This window comes from Chinchilla lanigera, unplaced genomic scaffold (genome assembly GCF_000276665.1).
Source record: "Chinchilla lanigera isolate Chin_1 unplaced genomic scaffold, ChiLan1.0 scaffold00003, whole genome shotgun sequence".
In the NCBI taxonomy this organism is placed as follows: Eukaryota; Metazoa; Chordata; class Mammalia; order Rodentia; family Chinchillidae; genus Chinchilla; species Chinchilla lanigera.
The window spans coordinates 676,180-699,609 of NW_004955404.1; the positions used below are offsets into that span (position 1 = coordinate 676,180).

Below are 23,430 nucleotides of genomic sequence, written 5' to 3' on the forward strand. Positions count from 1 at the left end.
TTCTTCTTCTTCTTTTTTTTTTTTTTTTGAGACAGGGTCTTGCTCTGTAGTCCAGGCTGACCTTGAACCTTCAGCAATCTTCCTGCTTCAGCCTCCCAAGCGCTGGGACTACAGGTGTGCACCACTATGCCTGGTGTATTAATGTCCTTCTTAAAGGGGCTCCACACACTGGGTCCTTTGTCCTTCCTCGGGCTTTCCATGTGAGAATACCACAGCAAGAAGCCGTCTTGGAAGCGGAGACGGGACCCTCACCAGCCAGACACCCTGCCAATGCCTTGGTTTGGGCTTCTGGTCCTCTGTAACTGTGAGCCATGCCTTATGCTGCCTGCAGAGTGCCCAGTGTAAGGCATTGCGGTAGAGCGGCGCAAATGTACTAAGACAAATGAACACATTTTTCCACGAGTTTAAAAAGACAGTTCTTTTTCCGCTGAGTAGTTTTTGTAGCTTTGCCAAAAACCAGCTGACCATACTCATGTGGGACTGTTTTCTTCACCCTGTTGCAATCCCTTTGCCAGTGCTACCTATCAATATCTGTAATTAATTTAGCTTTATAAATCTCAATACAAGTAATAGGGCTCCCCCAACTTTATTAATCTCGGATAGTTTTAGCCCTTCTAAATCCTTTGTTTTTTGGGGGCTGGGGATTTAGCTCAGTGGCACAGCGCCTGCCTGGCACATGCAAGGTCATGAGTTCGATTCCCAGTACCGGAAAAAAAACAAAACAAAATAAATCTTTTGTTTTTCTATGTGAGTTTTAGAATCAATGTGTTTCTATCTGGTGGAATTTTGATCGATACTGTATCAAATGCAAATCAAATTGGGGAGAACTGACATCTTCATATGTTGGGTCTTTCAATCCACAAACACTGCATCTCCATTCGCTTAGGACTTGTTTAAATTACTTCACTACAACTTTGTAGAATATAGAATACAGATTCTGCATGTGTTTCATTAATATTTAACTTTCTTTGAAGGAATTTTGGTTGGTTTTGATGCTCAAACTTCATCTAAATTTATGCACATAAGGTTGTTCATAGTATTTTCTTATTAATACTTTAACTTCTGCAAGTTCTGTAGTAGTACCTCACTTTTTTCATGATACACGTAAATTTTGTGTTTAATATGTTAGAGTTATCCATTTTATTGATCTCACCTATTATATGTGTATTAAATTTCTTTGATTTCTGCTTTTAAAATTCTTTCTTTCCCTTAAGTTTATTTTCCTTTTCCTTTTCAGTTTTTTAAAGTAGGAGCTTAGGTGATCATTTTCAGACTTTTCTTGTTTTTGAATGTTAGCATTTAATACTATAAATTTACCCCCAAGTACTTCTTTTCAAAAGTATACCACTTTTCTCATATGTTATATATTCTTGCTGGGGATGTAGCTCAGTGGCACAAATGCCTGCTTGGCAAGCGAAAGGTCCTGAGTTCAATTCCTGGTACCAAAAAAAAAAAAAAAAAGTTATATATTCTTTTGTCTGTTTTGAGACTGGTATTTTGTAATGGACACAAACTCATTATGTAACTCAGGCTGTGTCAAACTAAAAATCTTCCTGCCTCGGTTTCCCCACTGTTAGGGTTATAGATGTGTGCTACCACATCTGGCTGTTGTATATTCTTTTTTGGTCAGCTAATATATTTTTTTGTTTCACTTGAAACTTCCTACTTGACCTCTGGATTATTTATAAATGTGTTAATTATCAAGTACTCAGAGATTTTCAGCTTAATTTCATTATGGTCAAAGGACATAGTTTATATGGGTCCAATTTTTTTTTTTTTTGGTCTTTTTTGAGACAGGGTCTTACTATACAGTTCAGGATGGCCTTGAACTCACTTTGTAGCCCAGGCTGGCCTCAAACTCACAGTGCTCCTCCTGCCTCAGCCTCCTGAGTGCTGGGATTACAGGTGTGTGCCACCGTGCCCAGCTGGTCTAATCTTTTGAATTTGTGAAGGTGCACTTTATGATGCCAGATATAGTCTATCTTGGTTCCTTTTCTCTCAGAAGAGAGAAAGGTGGCTGGAATGAACTGTGGCCATCAAGTGGGTAGTAATACCTAGATGAAGACCACAGTCTTTTACAGAAATGCAAAGATGTCTGAGTCATCTGACAGTTTCACAGAAGACAATTTTTCCACAGATGGGGAGAAGGATACCTTCAGGATGATTCAAGGACATTATATTTATTGTCCCCTTTCTTTTATTATTACATTATGCACTGTATTTCTATTATTATTACATTAGATTCTCACAAGGCACATGCAACCCAGATCCCTCACACATGCAGTTCGCAGTAAAGTTTGCAATCTTATGAGAGTCTGATGTACCAGATGGAATCTGACAGGAGGTGGAGCTTCTGCTATAATGCTATCCATTGGGAGAAGCAGTAAATACAGATAAAGCTTGGCCTACCCCCCTGCCGCCCCCTGCTGAGCAGCCTGGTTCCTAACAGGCCACAGGCCAGTATTGGAACTACTCTCACCTTGTGGCCTGGGTACATGCGAGCTACAGGATGGGACAGAGTAGTTTTCATCTATGAATATAACCTCATTTTGGCTTGTTTCTCCAAAAGCTGCCACCGCTCAGTTCAGACACGGTCTGCTTCCTTCATGATATCAGATATCATCAAGAAGTTTTGTTTCTTCAGTTCCTAAAAGGTTGGCTTAGGGCAGCTTTATTCATGGGGCTTTCTTGAGCTCTTCCACCATGCTGATTCTGCACAAATGTGGGATGAAGCTGATCTCAACAGGTTTGCCTTTGGAGGGTGTGTGACCTTGTGACCTTCTGTGCCCAGATGTCCCCCAAAGCCTCATGTGGTCATAGGTGGGGCTTTTTGGAGGTGGCTGGATCTGGAGTGTGCAATGCTAGGGTCGAGGACAGTAGGGTTAAGGGTGTAAGTGCTACCTGCCCTGAGTAGCTTGGGTAGTGCTACCTGCCCTGAGTAGCTTGGGTAGAAAGATGCCCTTAAGGTCCCTTCTTCGTTTTGTTGCCTTCTGCCCACCATGAACTGTTTCTCCTGCGCCACTCTGCCTTTGGAGCAGCCAACTATTGACTGAAACCTCTACAAACTGTGAGCTAAATAAACTTTTCCCCCCTTTAACTTTGGGTGTTGGGTATTGTGCCTCAAGAATGAGCAACTAACTAAGACACCACCTGTGAAATGTTTCTTCATCCCTGACAGCGCTTTCTGTGATTTCAGTGAGATTTCAGTGTGATTTCATAACAGTCTGCATGGCCAAGTAGAACTCACTGGTGGAGAGTTCGGTGCAGTCAAATCAATTCTATTATTGTAGAACTCGAATCCAGTTTTATAAATCCAGCCAGTGCCACCACCAGCAGCATCTTATGGTGGAGCTCTGGAGCACTTTTCACGTCTAAACTCACGTCCAGCTCATTGTGACAGGCGATGAAAGGCTTGGCCTCAGCTATCCCTGTGGATGATGTTCCACATTTTGGTGTCTAGAAATCTGTACTCATCCAAGAAACTTTTTACACATGTGATGATACTAGTATGGATAATTTTTTTCCTTAGAACATTCAGGATCAAGTTCAAGTGCTTCCCATGACGTTTAGCATCTGTGTTTTAGCATCTGTGAGACTAAAGTTCAGGATTTTCTTGAATCCAATTATGTCTTCCTGTTGCAGTCTGTTATTTGACAGGGCTAAATCCTTGCGACAGCTCCTTCTATTGGCAGTAACTTGCAATTTGACCCCAATCCTTAAAGGTCACACAAGAAAGAACCTTCCAGGTAGTCTTTGTCGGGTGGCTCCGGACTGCAGGCGACTGCATTCACGGGTGAAGCCCGAGAGCTTGGTGTCTGTCCCCGGAAGCTGCATGGCAGAGGGACTGCAGATCAAGCAGTCTCCACCGCGGTCCAACGTCAGTGGTGTGGCCTGCTGCAGCAGCACCCACTCCTGGCTTCGCTGTCTCATGAGCCCTGGCTTGAAGGTTTTCTTATCTTTTGCTCATTCTTGTTAGTTTGGGCCCCACCCCACCCTCCTCTTTGCCCTCAGCCAGGTGCCTGTGGCTTCCACCCAGCTAGTGTAGGTAAAAGCAGGTTTCCCCCCGCATTTCCGGTCCGCGGGTAAAACCCCTCCCCAAGGGGAGGGCGGGCGCGTGCTACACTGGGCTGGTGCTGCGCAGGCGCAGTGCTGACCAAATGGCCACGAGTCTGACGTGCGCCTGCGCACTGCGCTCTGGGCGCGCTGCTGGGCCCTGGGCGGCTGCAAAATCTCCCGCCCCGCCGCGACTCCGGGAGCGCAGCCCCAGGCCTGCGGTGTTCGAAGGCATCATTCAGCCTTCCAGCCGACTGAGCCGCATCACCCCGTGAGCAGGGCGTCCCTTCCTGTCGTCGGCCTCGGGCACGCGGTGCGGAGACCCGGATGGCAGCCGCCCCACCCCGCGCCGGCAGCTCACCGTCTTCTCGTTGTCCTCGAAGACCTCCCGGGCCTCCTCGTAGGAGCAGGCCTCCTCCAGACACTCCCTCTCGAGGTTGCCTTTCTTCAGCTCCTCGAAGACTGTGTTGGCCCTGCGGGACCTCAGGACGCTGTGCGCGCGCTCGCGGCCGGAGAACACTGCGGACGGGAAGGGCGCAGGCGGATGTGGGGCGCCCCCAGGTCCCCCAGATCTCCAAGTGCCGCGCGCCTCCCTGGGAGGTCTGGACCGCAGGCGCTGGGGCCAGCCCTCCACACCCCGGGCCCCCACCCCTGCGCCGCCCTGCGCCCCCAGCAGTAAACCTGCAATTTGTATCAGTCCCAGGAGACGCAGAGTTAGATAACTGTCAAGAAATTGCACTTATTTTCTACAAAACCGCAAACTTCTCTATTTAGATTTTATCTTCTTTCATTAAAGAAGGACACTGATTTCATGACTCTTGCGAGGAGTGATCCACCGCGAGGCTGGAAGGACCACGTTGCCTCGCGCGCTCCCTCAACCCGCCCTGGGCCTGCTCCGTGCTCACAGCCTGGAGGGTGTGCTGGGTTTCCTGCGCTGCCTGGAGCTGCGGTGAGGCTCACCGTTCTGATAGGCGCTCTCTGCCTCTGATGCCCAGCAGCTCTTCAGGCCCTCCCCCTTTCCCTCCTGATCTCCCCCAATCCGTGCCTCTTTCTGCCTGCACCCCAAAGCCTGCTTAGCCTTTCTGCCTGGTGGAGGTACAGCGTTCCTGCAAGTCCACCTCTGCTGGACTCAGTGGGGACAGGGACACAGGGAAGGGGCACTGCATGGAAGAGGAGGAGGCCTAAGGACACCAAGAGCCTGCCACCAGCTGCAACGCATCCCAGCTGTGGATGAGGACCCACAGGCTGTCCCCAAGGCCAGGCCTCTTGGATCTCTTCCCACAGCCATCCCTGCACTCGTCTCTGCCAGCCTGGCCCACCTGCTGATGGGGCTGTGCCTAGAACTCTTGTGCCTCAGGGCGTCTCTGCCTGCCACTGAGGTGAGGCCTGGACAGCCGGCTTGGCCTCCGGCTCAGGCCTGGACCCAACTTTGGGCACTGTTAGCAGCTTTGCGGTCATATTCACCCCCCGATCAGTCACACAAGCCAGCTGTGGCCCTTAAGCAACGCTTTCTCCTTGAGTGGAAGCAAGGAAGGCCATTGGGCACAAGAACAGGCTCTGGGGTGACACAGGCCTCAGAAGTTGACAGCAGACTCAGAGCCCTGGTGCTCACGTGGGGTTCCCAGGTGTTCACCATGTATCCTGCATGTGTATGAGGACGTTGTGGTCCTCAGACGTGCAGCTGTCTGTGTGCCGTGGGGAGTGGGCACGGCGATCAAACGGGCGGAACCTGCTGAGGCAGAGTTTGCCAGCCGTTCCCAGCACACGGGGTGGGAGTTCAGTGGGTCTAGGCCCATTGTGGGACTGCGCAGAACACGCTGCCTGAGCTGCACCTGCTCTGAGTTTATTCACTCCTCTCTCTGCAGCCCGGGGCCCGGGCAGCCAGAGGCCCCGTCTGTGCAGACGTGTGCCTCAGGCCCCTGCCCTGGCCGCGCTGGCCTGGAGTGCTGCCCGGGCTACAGCCCTGCCACCCGAGCCGCTGTCTCTGCCTCTCTGGGTCGTCACCGTCTCCTCCCAGCCTGGCCCCTGTCTCGCCCTCCTGCCTCTACTGTTTTCATCCCCTTGTGACTTGGAGCCACCCATCCTGCTTTCCCTGTGGGAGCTGTGCTGACCCTCACTGTCCCCTCGGTGGGGAGGCCCAGCCAGGCCATCCGGTGCCAGCCTGCTACCCGGGACAGGGCCTCTGCCACCCTTGCCCCTCCTCCTGGCCCCTGTGTGTGAAGGGCAGGGCACTCACCGCTCCCCCCGGGCAGCAGGAGGCCGGCCAGGGCACCCAGGAGCAGGGCGAGGCGCAGCAGACCCTCCATGGTGGTGAGGGCAGTGCTCTGTCCGGAGTGCCGGCGTGTGGGGGCAAGGTCCACTCGCCAGGGCCCCTGGTGGCCATTGTCCTGCTTATCTCAGCCTCCTGATTGGAGCCTGGCCTGCCTTGAGGTCAGTGCGGGGGTCTGGGGATGGTGGCAGAGTGGGCGGCTGGGGCAGTCACCGCTGACCTCATCCCCATTGAAACTGCCCTGCAGGGTGTGCTGGGGAATACGGGAGGGCTGTTCTGAGAGAATAACAGTGTTGTTGCAGGCTTGCCCTGCAGCTTTCAGATGTTTGTGTCTGGCTTTTCTCAGCTTGACAGCTGTGGGGAAAGCACCACTTCCCATCAGTTTTCACAAACAGAACCCGGCTCATGGGGCCCTGGGGCTGGCACAGGTCTCAGCCCTGCCAGCCCTGGCTGACAGATGCATGTGGAGTGGTGGGCCAGGTGCCTGACTTGGGCTGCCGGTCACTCGTGTCAGCAGGCTGAGCTGTCGGGGATGAGCAAGGGACATAGTGACATCACATCCTGCTTATGTGATGGAAGGACAGGTCATAGGGAAGAGAAGGTGGAAGCTGCGCCGGCCACTCGGGCTGGGCAGGAAGCAGGGGGAGCCCGGGACCTGTGTTCAGCTGTGCCTCCTGTGTGCGACATATGGGTCTCACTTCCTTCTGGTTCTTTCTGTGAACACCTCCAAGCTGGATTCTGCCAAGGCCGTCCCTGGGGGTGGAGGGCAGGAAGGGTCTGTGATGGGGAAATGGAGCCGGCGTGTCTGTCAGCGCTGCTGGGTGTGTGCCCTCCATTGGAGGGTGCAGGTCCCACAGCGTCTCACGGTGGTGGGTGAGTCTGCAGGGGGCATGGCTGGGACCACTCCAGGGTCTCTGGTCGTCGCCCCACTTCCTCAGGCGGTGTGACGGTGGGCTGGGGGTCACAGCTGACCCGGTCCTCTTCAGAAGCTACACCCACAGGAGCTCTGGACACGAGTTTGTTTCTGGGGCAAAGCCCCTGATCCCCACCTTCTCTCGCCCCGCTGATGCCCCACGTGCACCCTGCATTGGGTCAGACTGGTTATTCTTTGTCGTGGTGGTGCCTGGCACAGCGCTTGCTCCATCAACACCACAGGCAGGGTGTTGGGGCTGGTGTCTCACGTGGGCAGCACCACACTCGGGGCACAGCCAGCGCCTGGACCTGGGAAAGAGCACGTTGGTGCTTGGCACCTGGTGCTGTTCTGGGCCTGGTCCGGATACAGAGACCGAGTGTGTGTGGGTGAGTACACAGCCTGGCCCGAGGTGGGGCGGCGGTGCTGGCTCTGGGGCCCCCTGCCCGGTCTCCTGGCCCGATACCCGGGTGCACTGACCAAAGCGAGCACATTAGCTGTTAGGGTCGGCATTGCGTGCCCACAGCCCTGTGAGGCAGGTGCCCGCACTCCATCGGTGACTGGGGAAACTGAGGCTGCCCAGTGCTACTCACAGCGCCCGCCAAGCCGCCCCTTCTCTCTCCCCACAGGGGCCTCCAGCCTGGGGCCTGAGGCTCCTCCTCCCCTCCTTCCTCCCAGGAGGAGCGTGTATTTTCGAATGGGCTTTCCTGCCCTTGCCCCGCCCCCATGACCCCATCTTCAGCACAGCTGGGAGGTGAGGAGCCAGAGGCACAGTGACCCGTGCAAGAGCAGAGGCCAGGAGGCCCGCTCGCTGCACACGGCCCGGGAGGCTGTTAGGCTTGAGGCTGGCCAGGGCCCCTCCCTGCTGTGGCCTCCAGCACGCCTGGCTTTGGCAGCCACATGGCCTCTGTGGCCAGCAGGCCCTGTCCCATCCACCCCAGGACCACTGAACAGAGGGTGGACCCAGCAGAGCCTCCAGTGCTAACCAGGCAGCTGCGTGGGGGTTGTGGCCACAGCTTGCAGCCTTCGGCCTACTCTATGGCAGGAGTTGCCAGACGGCACCACAGCGGCTGGCACCCCACTGGGCGTCAGCACCCCAGGCTCTGAGACGCCCTGTGGAGATGGGTGCTGAGGGCGGGGTGCTCGTCCTGCTCCGGATCTCTGTTCTCCCCCATCTACACTGTCTGGAGGCCACAGGCTCAGTGACCTGTGGACATGGCAAGAGTGGGGCTCACTAGGTCCTTCCCTACCTGGTCCAGTTGACTGGGCAGGACCCAGGACCCTGCTCTTGTGTATGTGAGTGTGGAGAGGCAGGTACTGGGATTAAACTCAGGGCCTCTATGCTGAGCTGCATCCTTACCCCTTTTTTGTGAGACAAGGTCTTGCTGAGTTGTTGGGGCTGGGCTGGAACTTGGGATCCTCTTGCCTCAGCCTCCCAGAGTGCTGGGATTATAATTGTGTGTCATCACACCTGGTTCAGACCCTGCAGTGCTTCCCTGGTGATTTATAAGCAGATGCTCCCCAGGCCCCTCAGAAATACCACTGGAAGGGTTTGGGAGGGAAGCCACCTCACACCATCCTGCCTCACAGCTGGAACCATCACAGAGCTCCGGGGCTCTGGAAGTGCCTGCCCAGGAGGGATCCATCACCAGGGTGTCCTGGGGGGGTCACAGGCCACCCAGGGACAGCGTCAGCCCAGGGCACACAGACTCAGCCATTTACTGCCAGGCGCTCGGCAGGCCTGAGAAGAGGATGTTCCCCGACTGTGGATGACACTTCCGTTTAATGGAGCCGAGGGTGAGGCGAGTACAGGAAGGAAAGGGGAGCGACAGCCCCTGCGGCGCGCAGTGTCTGCGCATGCGCCTGCATGCCTCAGCTGGGCCGTGGCCGCCTGGGGCTCCTCTTCGGTCTCTCACTCCGTCTCCATGTTGGTCAGAGTCTCTCCCTCCATCTCTGTCTCTTTCTCCCTCTCGGCTGCCCGCAGTGCCCGGGTCTCTGCCCCAGCCACAGACGCACTCAGGGACCTGGCGCAGGGCTAGAGGAGCGGGGCCCGCAGGACGCCTCGCACCGGCGGGGAGCCCATGAGCCTGCGCAGCCACTCGATGTACCTGGCCACCCTGGTGTAGATGCCTGGCTGGCCCACGGCTGCGCAGCCCTCGCCCCAGCTCACCACGCCGGTCAGGTACCACGTGCCACGGAACTGGGTGGCGTGTGGGCCCCCGCTGTCCCCTTTGCAGGCGTCCTTGCTGCCGTCCAAGTAGCCGGCGCAGAACATGTTTTTGGTGATTGCGGGTGAGCTGTTCCTCCACTGAGACTGCTCCAGGCAGTCCTGGTTCATCAGCCGCGGCACTTCGATGGCCATGAGCTCCAGGGCCTTGGCGCCCCGGTCCAGCAGCTGGCCCCAGCCGCTGACTCGGGAGAAGCGGATTTTGGCCAGCGTGCGCTTGGAGAAGCTCGTGTCCGGCAGGCAGAGGGGCACCACGTAGTCTGTGAGGTTCACAGGCTGCTGCAGCCGCAACAGCACGATGTCGTGGTCGATATGGCCACGGACGTATGTGTCCGGGAAGATGACCTGTGTCACCTTTCGCACCTGCTCAGTCCCATCAACCTCGCTGATGTCGTGCTCACCTGGGAGGAAGCCACGCCTGTCACAGCCACGCCCCTTCAGAGCCTGGCTTCCCGCACCCTGGCCTGGGCGGGCAGATGGATGGGGCAGGAGCTGCACCTGTGAGGCACCACGGAACTGCCAGGGCTGCAGCTCTTGTGGGGTGTGGGGAGGTGTAATGGAGTGCTTCTGGACTGGGTGTGGAAGGTGGTAATGAAGCGGGAGCCCTGGGCAGCAGGTGTAGAAGAAGAGGCTGTCTGGACTCCCCGGATGCGTGCCAGGTGGCTGCAGCCATCTCTCCTATGTCCTCACTGGGCAGAGGACCCCGTGTGGTCCCCCAGAGCTCTGGGTCCCCTGCTCCCATGGTTCTTCTGGGAGCAGGGAGGGGCCAAGCAGGTGACCGAAGCAGGTGGCTCCAGCAGGTGGCCCCGGTGCTGCCTCATCCACCCAGGGACCCTGGGGATCGCATCTCCTGGAGCCTGGCCCCAGCCACTGTCACTCAAGCCTGCCCCCCTGCGAACAACAGGCAGCACCTACCCAGCACCACCGACAGGTTCCTCAAGCTGGGCAGCTTGTCAAAGCAGTGGGCGGCAGACACTACCCAGCCGGCCTCCAGCAGGGAGCCCCCGCAGAGCAGCGCCCCATTGGACACCAGCATGGCCTGTGTGGGGACACACAGATGCTGGTCACATGGTGTCCCCACCTGGACTGCTGGCTGATATGATTCCCGTCTGGAACCTGGATCCTCTGTACCCTTCCCTAGCAGGCTGCACAGACCCGGCCCTGGTGGCTGTCCCCTGGACCAGAGCGTCCCCAGCCCTGGCAGGACACCAGCTCTGCAGGACCCTTGGTGACTGAGTGAGGCGGCGGCTGAGTGGAACTGCAGTGCGCACCCTCTCCAAGCGAGGAGGAGCTGGGCTGGGCACAGTGGCCGTGTCTCTTCTCTGTCACAGTCCCTGAGTCCCCACCAGGCCTGCAGTGGGAATCCTGTGCAGGAGAACCCAGCTGGAGACCCTGGAGGCCTTACCTGCCATGGACACTCCCCTTTGGGGCACTCCCGGCCTCCCACAATTCGGCCTTGGATGTTGCTGTTCTTTCTTTTTTCCAGAATCGGTATTTTCCCACACGGATATTCAACTGTACAACAGAGCCCAGAGAGGGGGGTATCTATGAGGGATGAGGTTTGGCTGAGCCACACCTTCCCCCGGGTCCTGGCTGCTGGGGCAGGGCCAGCCTGAAGGCCTCAGTGGGAGCTGTTGGCCTAGGAGCCCAGAGGGGCTGGTGAAGAGGGTACTGAGCCCTGCCCTGGCGCTGCTCCTGCCCACTTTCCACAGGAGGAAGATGCATCATGTGGAATGAAGAGGTGAGCAGTATTCTACTGAAGACAAGATGACTACAACCCCTGTGCGCCTCAGACTCCCTGTCCTGTGTCTGCCCGTGTGTTGGGGTGGTGGGCTGAGCTTCCAGCTTTCAGACCAGGCTGGGCACAGCCTCCTTGCCTTGGGCAGTGTAGCGCCATCATCTGAGGTTGGCATGCAGGAAATCTACATTTTTCCTAAGCACTGTGCAGGAGCTGGGGTGTCCAGGAGCCTCGCTCTGCTCCCTGGCTGCCTATGGTGCAGCGGCCCTGCCAGGTGCCTGTGCTGGGCACTGACGTGCTGGCCTGCTCTTGGCAGGCTATCCCTCCTCCATGGTCTGGGGTCACTAGGTCCACTGGTCACGACCAGCCCTGCCCCCTGGTGTCATGGACACAGTGAGGTGCAGCAGACAGGGAGAGTGGCAGCCGTCAGGCTCATGAGAGAGCAGCCCCGGGAGCCTGGTACCTGTGGGTGTGCAGGACACCCTGTCCGGCTGCAGTGCGTACCCCTCATGGCACCGGCAGACGCGCGTGTCCCCTGCGCGGTCACTGCAGTACTGCTCGCAGCCTCCATTCTCGTTGTCGCAGATCAGCTGGGTGCTCCTATCTAGGGACAGGGAGTGGGAGCTGAGAGGGGCCTGGAGGCAAGCATCCCATCTTGTCTGCAGCTGTGGGCAGGAGGCGGCCTCACTTGTCTCACAGTTCCGGCCACTGAAGCCCAGGAGGCAGAAGCAGATGTACAGCTGGAAGTGGTCCTCGCAGGTGCCCCCATTCTGGCAAGGATTTGAGGCACACTGGTCCCCGTCTGAGGGTGAGCTGGTATGAGTGTGCCAGGAGCAGGACTGGAGCGGGGGACCCCAAACGGCTGTGCATCTACTCACCAGTGTATGTAACCCAGAACTGGTTCTGAGGAGGAGAGAGAAGCCGCGTGAGACATATTCACCAAAGCCACAGTGACAGATGCATGGGAGAAGCTCACAGCTGGGGACAGCGAGGCCTGGCCTGGGCCTTCTCCAAGGGCTTGGGAGTCAGGTTTGCCCGGGAGAGTCCCTCCTCATGACATCTGAGGCCACCAGAGGCCATGAGCTTTCCTCAAGTCAGCTCCTAGCTCTGCCTCCTCCATCTGTGACCTGGGAAAGCCCCACAGGCTGGGCCCTCCGTCTCCCACTGGGTGATCATGCCCAAGCATGAGGCTGACAGAAGATGGGGTGGGACAGCCGTGAAAGTGTCCTACCACCTGCAAACTCCGCTGGAAATTGGCTCCTAAGGGAACTTTCCTCCAACTGGGGGTTCACTCACGCTACGATGAGAATAAAACAGGCAGGAATGTTGGAAGTGCTCTCAACACCAAATGGTATAAAAAAGAAAGGCATCCCCAGTTTGCCTGGAGAGTGTCATGCTCACCTCTAACTCAAACAGCCCACCTCTCAGTGAGTGTGAGGTGAGGTGTCTGGTGAGTGTGAGGTGACTTATGAGTGTGAGACCTCTTGCAGGTGTGAAAGCTTCCTCTGAGTGTGAGACCTTTCCTGACGGTGAGGCCCGCTGTGAGCGAGGTATGACATGAGTTGGAGCTGGTGAGAAAAAGCTTATGAAAAAAAAACAAAAAGCAAGGTCACAGGAAATCCCTCCCACTCACCCAGGAGCGGTTGGCACAAGATGGCAGAATCGTCCAGATCCCAAAGCCCTAGCTCTGCACTGTACGCCAAACCGTACTTCTGATGGAAATGGTTAAATGGAAAGGCAGATACTCAAGGATGCTTGGAATATTTATCTTTCCAATGTGAAACCAGAAGTGAAGACAACCCTAGGCCTTCCGCAAGGCCTGGCGTGGTGGGGAAGCCACGGTTTCCTCATGTTCGTCACGCACATGTCCTGAGGGCGGCCTGTGGGCTCAGCAGCAGGAGGGCGTGCGGGCGGCACCTCAGTGCATCTTTTCTCTCAGCAGCACTTTGGTGGTTGGGCTGTTTTGGATCCTTAGGGGCTGAGGGACTTTTCTCATAAAGTGGGATTTTTGAGTTTTCTGATGTAAAAATGAACATCAGAGAGTAGAGAGTAGGGGCGGTGTGTGCCTGGCAGTCACCCTCGGAAATGGGGAGCAGTGGGGAGCTTTGGAGAGGAGCGCAAAGCTGTCCTGAGGGGGAAGGAGTGGCCCTGACAGGAGGCTGCTCTGTGCTCCCCTGTGCTCATATAACAGGACTTAGGGTTCTACTTGGAAGTAAGGACGGCTGCCTAAGTGGAGTCTGCTGTCGCGACCTCCCAGGGTCCTTACAAAACATTTGCTGACTGCCCTTGGACTGTGGGGGACGTGACCAAGCAGACCGCTGGTCCAAGGTGCAGGGGCCCTGCATGGACCCTGTGTGACCATTGCGGAATTGGACCTGAAAAGTGTGGTGTCTTCTATGGGGTAGCGATCACGTTGCTTACACAAGGGCCTGAGCTCCTTTTAACTCCTTGGAAACCCTAGGCGGAGAGCCCTCATGGGACCTTACTCGAAATGCCCTCCCGGCTAGCGGGACCTTTACTTCCTCGCCCTCACCCTACCTCCTTTGCCCATGGTTTCAGTCTTTGTTGCCATGGGACACAAGCCCTGCATTCTTCGAATACTCAGAGTGCTCACAGTGAGGAGAAAGGAGACTGACTTGAGGTGCAGGCGCCCCCCCAGCCCGAGCTCGCCCTTTCCCACAGTCACTGCGCAGCCAGGAGGCACTCACCGTCTTCTCAGGGGTCCTGAGGATCTCCCGAGCCTCCTCAAACGAGCACTGCTCCTCCATGCACTCCCTCTCCAGGGAGCCAGGCCACAGCTCCTCCAGGAAGGAGTTGGCACGCCTCTGCCTGTGCAGGACCCCGTGCGCTTCCTCCTGGGTTATGAAGACTGACAAGCAGAAGACCCCGAGAAGCACTGGCAGGCTGCCACACCACAATGGTGCGGAACCACCCACCCACCCGGTCCTGTCCCCTTCCACAAGGGAAGCCACACCCCTGGATCATCTCAGGGGAGCCAGCCATACCAATTCTCATGGAAGCCCCTACGGGATCGTCCCACTTGGTGACAGAAGGAAGTGATCTACTCACACCGGTCTTCACTCAGTGTGCATGTTGGGGATGGGAGGGCCCAGGCCAGTTCACCAGCATCCTGCCCTGCCCTGTGGGCTGAGGGTGCTAGAAAAGGATGCCTGGCCGCTTCTCATGGGCGGCTGGTGACAGGTGACAGAACACAGCGTTATGCACATATGCAAGCATATACAGCTGATTTCAGACGTGCTAACCCTCCCTTTGGGGGATCTAGCATAAGGAAATACTCAGAGTCATGTACCAAACCCTGTGCAACTATTGGTAATAATAGTCAAAAATAACCAAATGTGGCATTCAGGCTGCCATTAACTATAATGCTCAAGAAGTTGTGAGCCGAGCAGGATGGCCACACCTGTGATCCCAGCACTCTGGAGGCTGATGCAGGAGGATTGCTGTGAGGTCAGGGCCAGCCTGAACTCCACAGCGAGACCCTGTTTCAACCCCATCCCCAAAAGAAGGTGTGATCTGGAGCAAAAAACTGATGATAAAAGAGGAAATGTTGTACATTCCCTTTCAAGAACACAAAGTGTATATATGAACCTATATAAACAGGTGTTACACAAGTGTCATATAAAAATCCAAATTCCTCATCTCCACCCCACCATGTACCCTGTCCCTGGGAATTCACTCCCTCCAGCCTCCCAAGATAGTCCGGGGGGTCCTTGTCAGCCCTGGGTGCCTGCCCAACCCCCAGCCCTCCCACACCCTTCTCCTCACAGTGACATGACAGTCAGGAGCAGGTGACCCGGGGCCCCATCCTGCTTAGGAGGGAAGTGAGGCTGGTGACCCTGAGAGCTCACCCCTTGCTGCCTGTGGTGGCATGACCCCAGCAGTGTGAACCCCCTGAACTTGCTGATTCTCCAGGCAGGACACCCCAGTAGACACATGCAGTGCCCAGGGAGAGCGCAGAGATGGAGACAGAGGTGGCGCCCATGAGAGCGCTCCGTGGCGGCTGTGCTGTGGGACTGGACACATGGCAGCCGTGTGGGAAGGGGCCTGGGAACAAGGCAGGCAGAAAGCAGCTGGCAGAGACCTGGGCTTCTTGAGGCCAGAGGAGGAGGAGGAGGAGCGCAAGGAGGAAGAGCTAAGGAGGGCTCATAGGGAAGGGGTGGCCTCAGATGGGCCCAAGGTGACTTTTGTCTCCAGGAACTGTTGGTGAGTGCAGTAGTGGTGGCCTGGGAACACGAGCAAGGCGACTGCTAAGCACAAGAGGAGGGAAAGGAGGCAGCTACCAGGCCCTGCCGGGCTAAGGAGTCCACGTCCCTCTTCCTTAAAATCGGAGTGCGTCCTCACCTGTCCGCATGCCTAGGGAATCCACCTGGGCTGGGAGGAGTTTGGGGACGAGAATCAAGGATCTGGGGCCGGGGGGCAGGAAGCCTCGCCTAGGGGGGCAGAGACCCCTGCGTCACACACCACACTACAGGAGCAGGTCACCGCGGGAGGCTGGTGCTTGGATGAACACAGACTGCATCCAAGGCGTCTCAGGCCAGAGCAAACTGGGTAACAAAGTGACCTCAAAGATAGAGGAGTTGGAAAGAGACTCAGGCAGGGTGAAGCCACCTGCCACCCCATGCTGCCGGGTTCCAGCAAGGCTCCCAGCTTTCGGCATGAGTCCTAGTTTTCTCCTGGCCACAGAGCCTCAGCTGGTTTTCCAAGGGCTGACCTGATGTGCCTGCTGCAGACTCTGCGAGCTCTGCTCTAAGCCACTTCCAGATTCTCCCTCATCACAGACAGGGACCGCAGGGAGTCCAGAAAGTGCCCCTGTTCCTCACAGCACCTCGAGCACTCACACGTGGGCTTGTCCTGTGTGTCTGTGTGCTCCCGTCTGCATATGGGCATCCGTGTATCTATTGCATGTGTACATGTGTCTGTGCATATATGCCTGGCAGTGTTTGTACTTGTTCTGTGTTCATGTGTACATATTGATATGTTCCAATATGTCTCCCTGAGTGCACATGTGGCTGTTCATACACGTTTCTGTGTCCATGTGCTCCTGTGTGCCCATGCGTGGGTGCATGTGAGTCCATGCGTGGGTACTTGCAAGCTCCCGGACAATATTTGTTTTGGAAGGAACAAACATCAAAGCAAGCAGTCAGCAAAAGCTGTGACGGAAATGTTGGAAACAAGAGTGTGGCTGGGGCCTGGACCCAGCTCGGGAGCTTGCTACAGACAGTGCCACAAGGCAGCCCCCCAGGAAGGACTTACCTGCAGCCAGGGGCTCCTGAAGCAGTAGCAGAAAGCACAGCAGGGCAAGCCCGCAGCCTGGGGAAGCCATGGGGAATTCGCTGTCCCGGCCGAGGATGGCCAGATGAAGCAGGCGTGCAAAGGGCAAGAGGGGCGGGCCAGGTAGGGTGGAGGCACCAGACACTGGCTGAGAGCTGAGCCTGACCACTCAGAGGCCGGCCCCTTGTGTCCAGCACCATGCATGACAGGGAGGAAGGAGGAAACTGCATGCGGGCAAAGTGTTGGTCCTTTGCAGAAAAGGGCACGTAGAGAGGAGCTTAGCCCAGGCCCAGCACACAGCCGGCATTCAGTGGACAGAGACAAGCGTGGGGAGACAGACGGCAGTGGGACCCTGCAGCCTGCAGAGAGGGCACCTGCCGGGCTAAGGAGTCCACGTCCCTCTTCTTTAAAATCAGAGCGCATCCTCCCCTGTCCGCATGCTTAGGGAATCCACCTGGGCTGGTGGCAAGGGCAGGGTGTCAGGCATGGACGGAGGAGGGTGGAGGCTCAGGGACACCCTGGCTGCTGAGCCCTGCGCTGCATGAGGCTTGGTTTCCTGGGAGCCAAGAGTCGACCTGTCCCAGCTGAGACAGCAGCCACCAGCCCCTGTCCCTTCTCTCTGGCCCAGGTCACAGGCCAGGGTCTCTGCCCACCTGGTCACCTGTGCGTCCTGAGAGCAGCTCTGTGCTCTGCCCATGCAGCGGGTCGGACAAGCCCTTCCCTCCTCAGAATTGTCACGCTGTACTTGAGCCTGTAGGGCCCATTTTCTCGTTCCACTAAAACTCTGCTGGGGCTTAAACTAAATCTTATCTAATTTACAGTAGAACGGGGGGGAGAAATGACCTTTTGCTGTTGTCGAATTATTCCAGCCATATATCTTTCTCCATTTACTTAGGCCCTCTTTTATGACCTCTAACAGTTCATAAGTTTGTCCACAAAACATATTTATTTCAGTACTGTTCACTTCGTTGCTGTTAACGTATCAGTGTGTAAAGCTGCCTATTGCTAGGAGTGTTGGGGACTTTTTGCAGGTTGCTCCTGAGCACTGGTCCGTTCCAGTGCCCAATAAGCCCCTGTGGGGTGCTTACGGGAAGACACTTCTCAGCCTTCCTCAGGGAAGTCGCTAGCAACCCCAGTAAGTGACTTAGAGAGGCAGAAGGCATTCCTGAGTTCTGCGTCCTTGAGGAGAGTCCTAAAGTGTCTCGGTGCTTACGATTTTTGGTGTGAGGATTTTGTTAGCTACACTTTTTCAGGTTAAGAAAGTATTCTGTTCTTGGCTAACATTGTCAGTGAAGGATCAGTGAAGATTGAGTTGTTTTTTTTGTATCAGCAGAACTGGTGCCTCACTTCTGTTAGTTTGTTAGAACATTATAGCAGCATGTTTCTGATACCATGCCACCCTCCTAATATGGGAAAAAAGAGGATTAAAATGTGCTACCTTTTTTTTTTTGGTGGTGCTGGGGATTAAACCCAGGCCCTTGCACATAGGAGGCAAGGGATCTCCCAGTGAGCTGCACCCCAGCCCATATTACTTTTACATAAAACATTCAGTTTGGCTTTTGGAATTTTTTTGCATTTATCTTCATAAATTTATTAATTCTTTTCTTCCACGAGCCTTGTCAGTTTTGGATACCAAAGTTAAACTTGATGCTATCGTTTAAAGCCAGATCGCCCTCACAAGCCTCACGAGCTCTGGGGTGGGCCTTTCAGAGGTGACTGGATCGTGGTGGCTCAGAGCTGGCTTGCTCTTAGGAGGAGGTGCCTGGGTGGAGGTGGAGGTCGGTGGGGATGTGGCCAGAGGGTGCATCTCCTTCCCGTTCCTCCCTTCCTGGTTTCTTTTTTTTTTTTTTTTCCCGGAACGGGGAATTGAACTCACGACCTTGCACTTGCCAGGCAGGTGCTGTGCCACTGAGCTAAATCCCCAGCCCCTCTCCCTTCTTCTCTGTCTGCTTCCTGGCTGCCACGACGTGAGCAGCTTTCCAGTGCTAGGCCTCGCTCTGTCCTGTTTCTTCCTGGGAGTCAATGAACCGTGGACTGAAGCTGTGGGCCAAGATAAGCCTCCCTCCTTCAATACGGGTGTTGGCATTGTGCCTTAGCAATGGGAAAGTGACTAAGACAGAGTTTGGTGCCAGGGAAGTGGAGTGGTTGCCATGATGTTGCCTGACCATGTGGTTCAGAAACCCTTGGAACTGGTTCATTCCAAGTGTTTAGAAAGGTTTGGAGATGCCAACTAGAGAAGCCCTAGAATATTATAAGCTGGGCTTGACAGGACATTCTTGTTGGAGCTCAAAAGACCAGAATGTGGATAGAAATGCAGATGGTAAAGACCAAGATCAGGAGGTTTCCATTGGGAACAAGGAGTGCTTTGCCAGTGGGACTCCAGGCCTTATGTATTTTTCTCTGGCAGAAAATTTGTCTACATTTTTCTCATGTCCTGAGACTTTGTAAGAGATTGAGATTAAGGGTGGTAGATGAATTAATCTGGTTGGAAAAATTTTAGAACAGTCCAGTGTTGTGGCATGCATACTGCTGGCAGCTTTTAGCCACATCTACCAAGAGGATCAGGACTAAAGAGCAGAGAAAACTAATTTGAAAAAATTTGCGGTGGCCAGAAAGGACATACCTATAATGTTGGGACTCATAAAGTTTTAGCCCAGAATAGCTTGGCTGCTGGAACAATTAGCATTAAAACGAAGCCAAATACTTTGGATTGAGACAACAGGAAAGACTCCTTGAGCACATATGAGGAATCAGCAAAACCTCACCCTTCCCGGGCTCCAAGGGTGCAAAACTGAAAGACTGTGCTTTGAGAAGATATTCCCAGAGCACCCTACTCAAAATGGACTACCTAATGAATTGGTTCCTCTGGATTTGAGTCAGGGTACTCAGCTATTCAAACACTCAGAGATCTCTGCAGCCATGACACAGAGGGGCCCACTGCGACTTGAGCTGTTTGCAGACTTTTGTGTCATTCATGTGGTGCTGATTTCATAGGCATGTGGAATGCAAGAGTTGTGAGCTGAGGGAGGCTTCCACCCAGATTTCAGGATCAGGCCTGGGAGGCCAGGAAGTGTTCCTGAGAGGGCAATGCATGAAGCTTTCAGTGTGAAGCTGAAAGTGCAACGGAGACCCCAGGAATCAGGGATGTTGGCTGAGGAGGGCCACAGACAGTGAGCAAACCACCTGAAAAGAGAAGCCACAAGCGCTACAACTTGCAATGTAATAGGAATGAGGCCATCCAAGCCTTTTGGATCTCACATTTCCCAAGGTAATGGACATGCAGCTAACTACATGGTTTAATGTTTGCCCTGATGGGTTTTTGTTTTGCTTTTATCCCATTGGTTTCCATCCCCCTATTCCTCCCATTTGGAAAGAGAAAGTTTACCTTGTGCTGCTGTATGTCAGCAACGTTTAACTTTCTTTTTTATTTTACAAGGGCTCACAGCTATGAGTTTGCTTTGAATCTCATAGGAGACTTTGGACTTTTCAACACTCCTAAAACTGGCAAGATTTTGGTGACTCTTAGAAGCCCCCACCTATGAGTGCATGAAGCCTTCGGGGGATATCTAGATAGAAACCAACATTTGATCCATGGCCTACAGAAGACGTATGCACATCTCTTTATGCAAATGTTGTGAAGTTCCTTGGTTTTCTGTAAGTTGGCCAATTTTACCAGATTTTTCAAGGAACAAGGTTTTGTTTTTGATTGATTTGGTTTTTACTTTCAATGGTAGTAATTCCTTCTTTATACTTTGAGTTTTAAATGAGTAACTCTTTAATGTGATCATGTAAAAATTAGACAAAGTCAGCTGTAAATGTGAGTCTCAGCCACGTGGTAGCTGCAGCTGTCATGTGGTCTCAGGTCGACATCTGTCCAACTCTGGAAGCAGAACCCCAGTAGCATTGCCATCCTAACCCAGGGCTCAGAAACATGCTTCTAGATTCCCAAACACATTTTTCATCATTTTGTAAACATTCTGTGTGTGTTTCATGTGTGCTGGAAAATGGTACATTGTTTTCTATTTTTAAGGACAAACAGGTGCCAGTTTCCATGAGAAATGAAAACATCTCGCCCTGACTGCTGAAGCTTGCCTTCTGCATTGTGAACCTTACTACTGGTTGCTTACAAGTTTGTGACTGCCATGCAGTTCTTGCCCTCTAACTGCCTAAGTGCCACTTTATGAGTTATTAGTACTGCTGGGCCATCTTTCCTTGGCTGGTGTTTGTCTAGTCCTTTTACTTCCTTTCCATGCTTTGCCTAGTTTTGTTTCAGGTCTCCTTTGGCAGGTGTTTTCTGTCTCAGTGCTCGTCCGGTCGGTCAGCTCACTGTACCGCTGAACACATCAGTCACCCTGCTGTGGCCAGACAGGTCTGCACTCATTTCACTACATTTCTGGTTTTCCCCTCCCTCCATCCTTTCTGTCTTCCCCAGATCAAAAAACCTTCTTTCCTCCTCCAACTTTCTGGTCAGAAGTGGTCAAGTGCATTATTCTGCAATGGTTCTCCTATATTTCTTTGGCTGTCTTTGTATTTCTGACGTGTATAACTTTGTACTATTTTATTATCACCACCATCGGAGAAAACCAAAGCATGTGAAACGCTTGCTGGTTGTGCCCTCCCTGGGCCCCTCAGCACTGTCTCTGTCCTGGTTTAGTTTGAACAGAGATTCCCCATTCAATGACCTATGCAATGACTGGATTTATGACCGAGGCGCACTCTTCAGACTTACAACCGGTGCTTGGATTTACGGCCCATCTTTTTTCCTGTGGTTCCGCACGTCTTGTTTATAAAGCCTCAGTGTCTTTTTCTGTATATACACCACTATTATCTCTGCTGATTGCACAGTGCAGTGCATGTACTGTTGTTATGTGTGTTGTTATCCACTGCAGCACTGCATGTAAGAGTTCTGCAAATAAAAGCAAAGTCATCAGGTTGAGGTTAACTTTGACTATTTCTTCGTTCTGAATGTTATAGGCACACACTATGTACAACTCCTCATTTATCAACCAATTCATTTAATAACTTAGCTGAAGGAAGGGAGCTCGGGTCTTTTTTTTTTCCAGTACCAGGAATCGAACTCACAACCTTGTGCTTGCCAGACAGGTGCGGTACCACCGAGCTATATTCCCAGCCTCAACGGAGCTTCGGTCTTTACTGGGGACTGTCTTTACTCGCCATACCAGGTACTGGAACCATCCAAGGGGGTGCGGAGCCGGAGCCCAGCTCCCGTCAGAGAAGCAGACAGCAGGAGGTGCTGACATTTATTCAAACTTTGTCCATACAGTAAGACCATTGATTTTTAAGTTTCATTTACATCAGCAGTAAAAACAAAAGTAACAGTGAACGAAATGTGACATTGTAAAGTGCCATTACGAGGAAGAGACCACAGAGGGCAGGCTCCTGCTGAGATGGGAGGAGCTCGGCCTGAACAACAGACAGGGGCAGCTATGTCCCACATCGCTCTCCAAATCTGTGTTCACTGGAAAAGCCACCGAGTGTCCACGCGTCTTCTGTCGGCTGCGAGTCTCTGGGGTCTGGCAGCGACGGCTCTGCACCGTGGGAGGCAGGGCGCGAGGCCTTGACCACAGTGGGGTGGCGCCACAGGGTGAGGGCGCAGGGAGAGGGCCGTAAAGTGACACTGCTCAGCAGCTTGAGACATAAATACGTCCTTTACATCAGAGCATATGTACACACGTGCACATATATACACACATACAAAAATATCTGCCTCGCTGGGCACTGAAAGTGATTCAAAAGAAGAGAATTGGCTTCTGAGACACACAGAAAAGGAGAAAAATAGAAGAGCTTTCACCCGGCTCTGCCGCGACTTGGATAACGGAGAAGCCCCATGTCCAGGTCCACCCTGGCGACTCTGACCAGCACCTGGCACGCAGACTTCCTGCAAGGCGGCCGCAGGGGCACAGGGAAGGGCGCGGAGGTCCTGCCTGCCCCTGGGGAGGCCAGGTGAGGATGCAGTGAACGCTCATATCCCAAGTGCAGCTGACAGTGTTGGGCCACAGAGACCCTGCAGAAATTGCATCTTTACATTTTTCTTTAAAAACAATAAAAATATCCTGACTCAGTGAAGCTCTTTAAAAAAATTAATTCCCCCCTTTTTGTAGAAAAGAAGGTCAATACTTTAAATTATAGCTTAAGTTTTCCTGTGAAAATGAAACAAATGCAGGTGAAAGAACTTCCTTGGTCTCTTGCTGCCTTTGGGTCTAGAGCTGCCACCCGACTTTACCAGGGGCTGTGTCCCGTCACCTGCAGCAGGAGCACCTTGCGAGTGTAGAATGAAAGGCCCCCAAACCATTCAGTGGTATAAACAACATGCTTTGATGTAAGCCCCAGTAACAAAAAATAGTTTTATATCAAATACAGTATCAAATTGTCATTTCATGTAAACACAGTGATTCTTGGTAAAGGTCTGAGGCCAAAGTACCACCAAAAATGGCCATGAGATTATCCCTATTAAAAAAAAATCAAACCCTATAAAAGTCGAGAGTCCCAAGTCACTCTGCAGGCTTGGTAGGCTGCAGGCTTCCACAGGAGGCGGCTCCTGTGGGTGACACCTGTGGAAGCTGGCTGGAGAGGTTGGGTGCAGGACGGCTGCTCAGTGAGGGCCCTGCGTGCTGAGGACTCTCCGCAGACGGCTGGGTCAGCGCCAATGTCTGCGTGTCGCACTGCAGCCGCGGCTGATGGGGCCTTCCTTGCTGGATCCTGCAGCACTGCCTCTCCCCAGACTAAGCAACCCAAGCAAGAGAAAACCTAGAGACCATGCTGGCCCACAGGCCTCAGCATCCCGCCAGGCCTGGCCCTGTGCCTGGAGGTCGCTATGCCTGGAGGTCGAAGGGCGCGGGGCAGCCCTCGCTGCAGCTTGAGGAGTTGCTCAGCACGGCAGACCCTGGGCTGGACTCTGCGGAAGCAGGTGGAGACGTGGC

General features: G+C 54.0%; 3 protein-coding genes and 1 long non-coding RNA gene across 4 annotated transcripts in view; 1 reads left to right on the plus strand and 3 right to left on the minus strand.

Annotated features, from left to right (window-relative positions):
- F10 (coagulation factor X) overlaps positions 1-6,419 on the minus strand; it is a 16,457-nt gene extending 10,038 nt beyond the window's left edge. Inside the window, exons 1-2 of the mRNA XM_005373972.2 lie at positions 6,290-6,419; positions 4,415-4,572 (exon numbers count right to left, since the gene is read on the minus strand). Coding sequence (XP_005374029.1) covers positions 4,415-4,572; positions 6,290-6,359 — 228 coding nt within the window. The 5' untranslated portion in view covers positions 6,360-6,419. The remainder of the gene's footprint in view (positions 1-4,414; positions 4,573-6,289) is intronic.
- On the plus strand, positions 6,405-22,571 carry LOC102011392. The gene is made up of 2 exons (XR_259283.1): positions 6,405-6,483; positions 21,589-22,571. It is a non-coding gene; the product is annotated as an uncharacterized LOC102011392 (long non-coding RNA).
- F7 (coagulation factor VII (serum prothrombin conversion accelerator)) lies at positions 8,991-16,618 on the minus strand. Its single transcript, XM_005373970.2, has 8 exons — positions 16,472-16,618; positions 13,906-14,066; positions 12,076-12,100; positions 11,886-11,999; positions 11,661-11,801; positions 10,865-10,974; positions 10,375-10,498; positions 8,991-9,860 (listed from the first exon to the last, which is right to left on the minus strand). Exons 1-8 carry the CDS (start codon positions 16,539-16,541, stop codon positions 9,268-9,270), a joined length of 1,338 nt encoding a protein of 445 aa, XP_005374027.1. The 5' UTR covers positions 16,542-16,618; the 3' UTR covers positions 8,991-9,267.
- Positions 21,738-23,430, minus strand: part of Mcf2l (MCF.2 cell line derived transforming sequence-like) — a gene marked incomplete at its 5' end in the record, with an annotated part of 89,229 nt that continues 87,536 nt past the window's right edge. Inside the window, 1 exon segment of the mRNA XM_013515593.1 lies at positions 21,738-23,405. Within this exon segment, the coding sequence (XP_013371047.1) occupies positions 23,323-23,405 (83 nt within the window). The 3' untranslated portion in view covers positions 21,738-23,322.

Coding starts and splice junctions, on each gene's coding strand:
- F7 (XM_005373970.2), bottom strand. CDS start 16,541: ATGGCTTCCCCAGGCTGCGGGCTTGCCCTGCTGTGCTTTCTGCTACTG. Junction 12,101..13,905: donor TCAGGACCCCTGAGAAGACG/GTGAGTGCCTCC, acceptor TCTCCTCCTCAG/AACCAGTTCTGGGTTACATA. Junction 10,975..11,660: donor GGTGTCCTGCACACCCACAG/GTACCAGGCTCC, acceptor TCTGTTGTACAG/TTGAATATCCGTGTGGGAAA.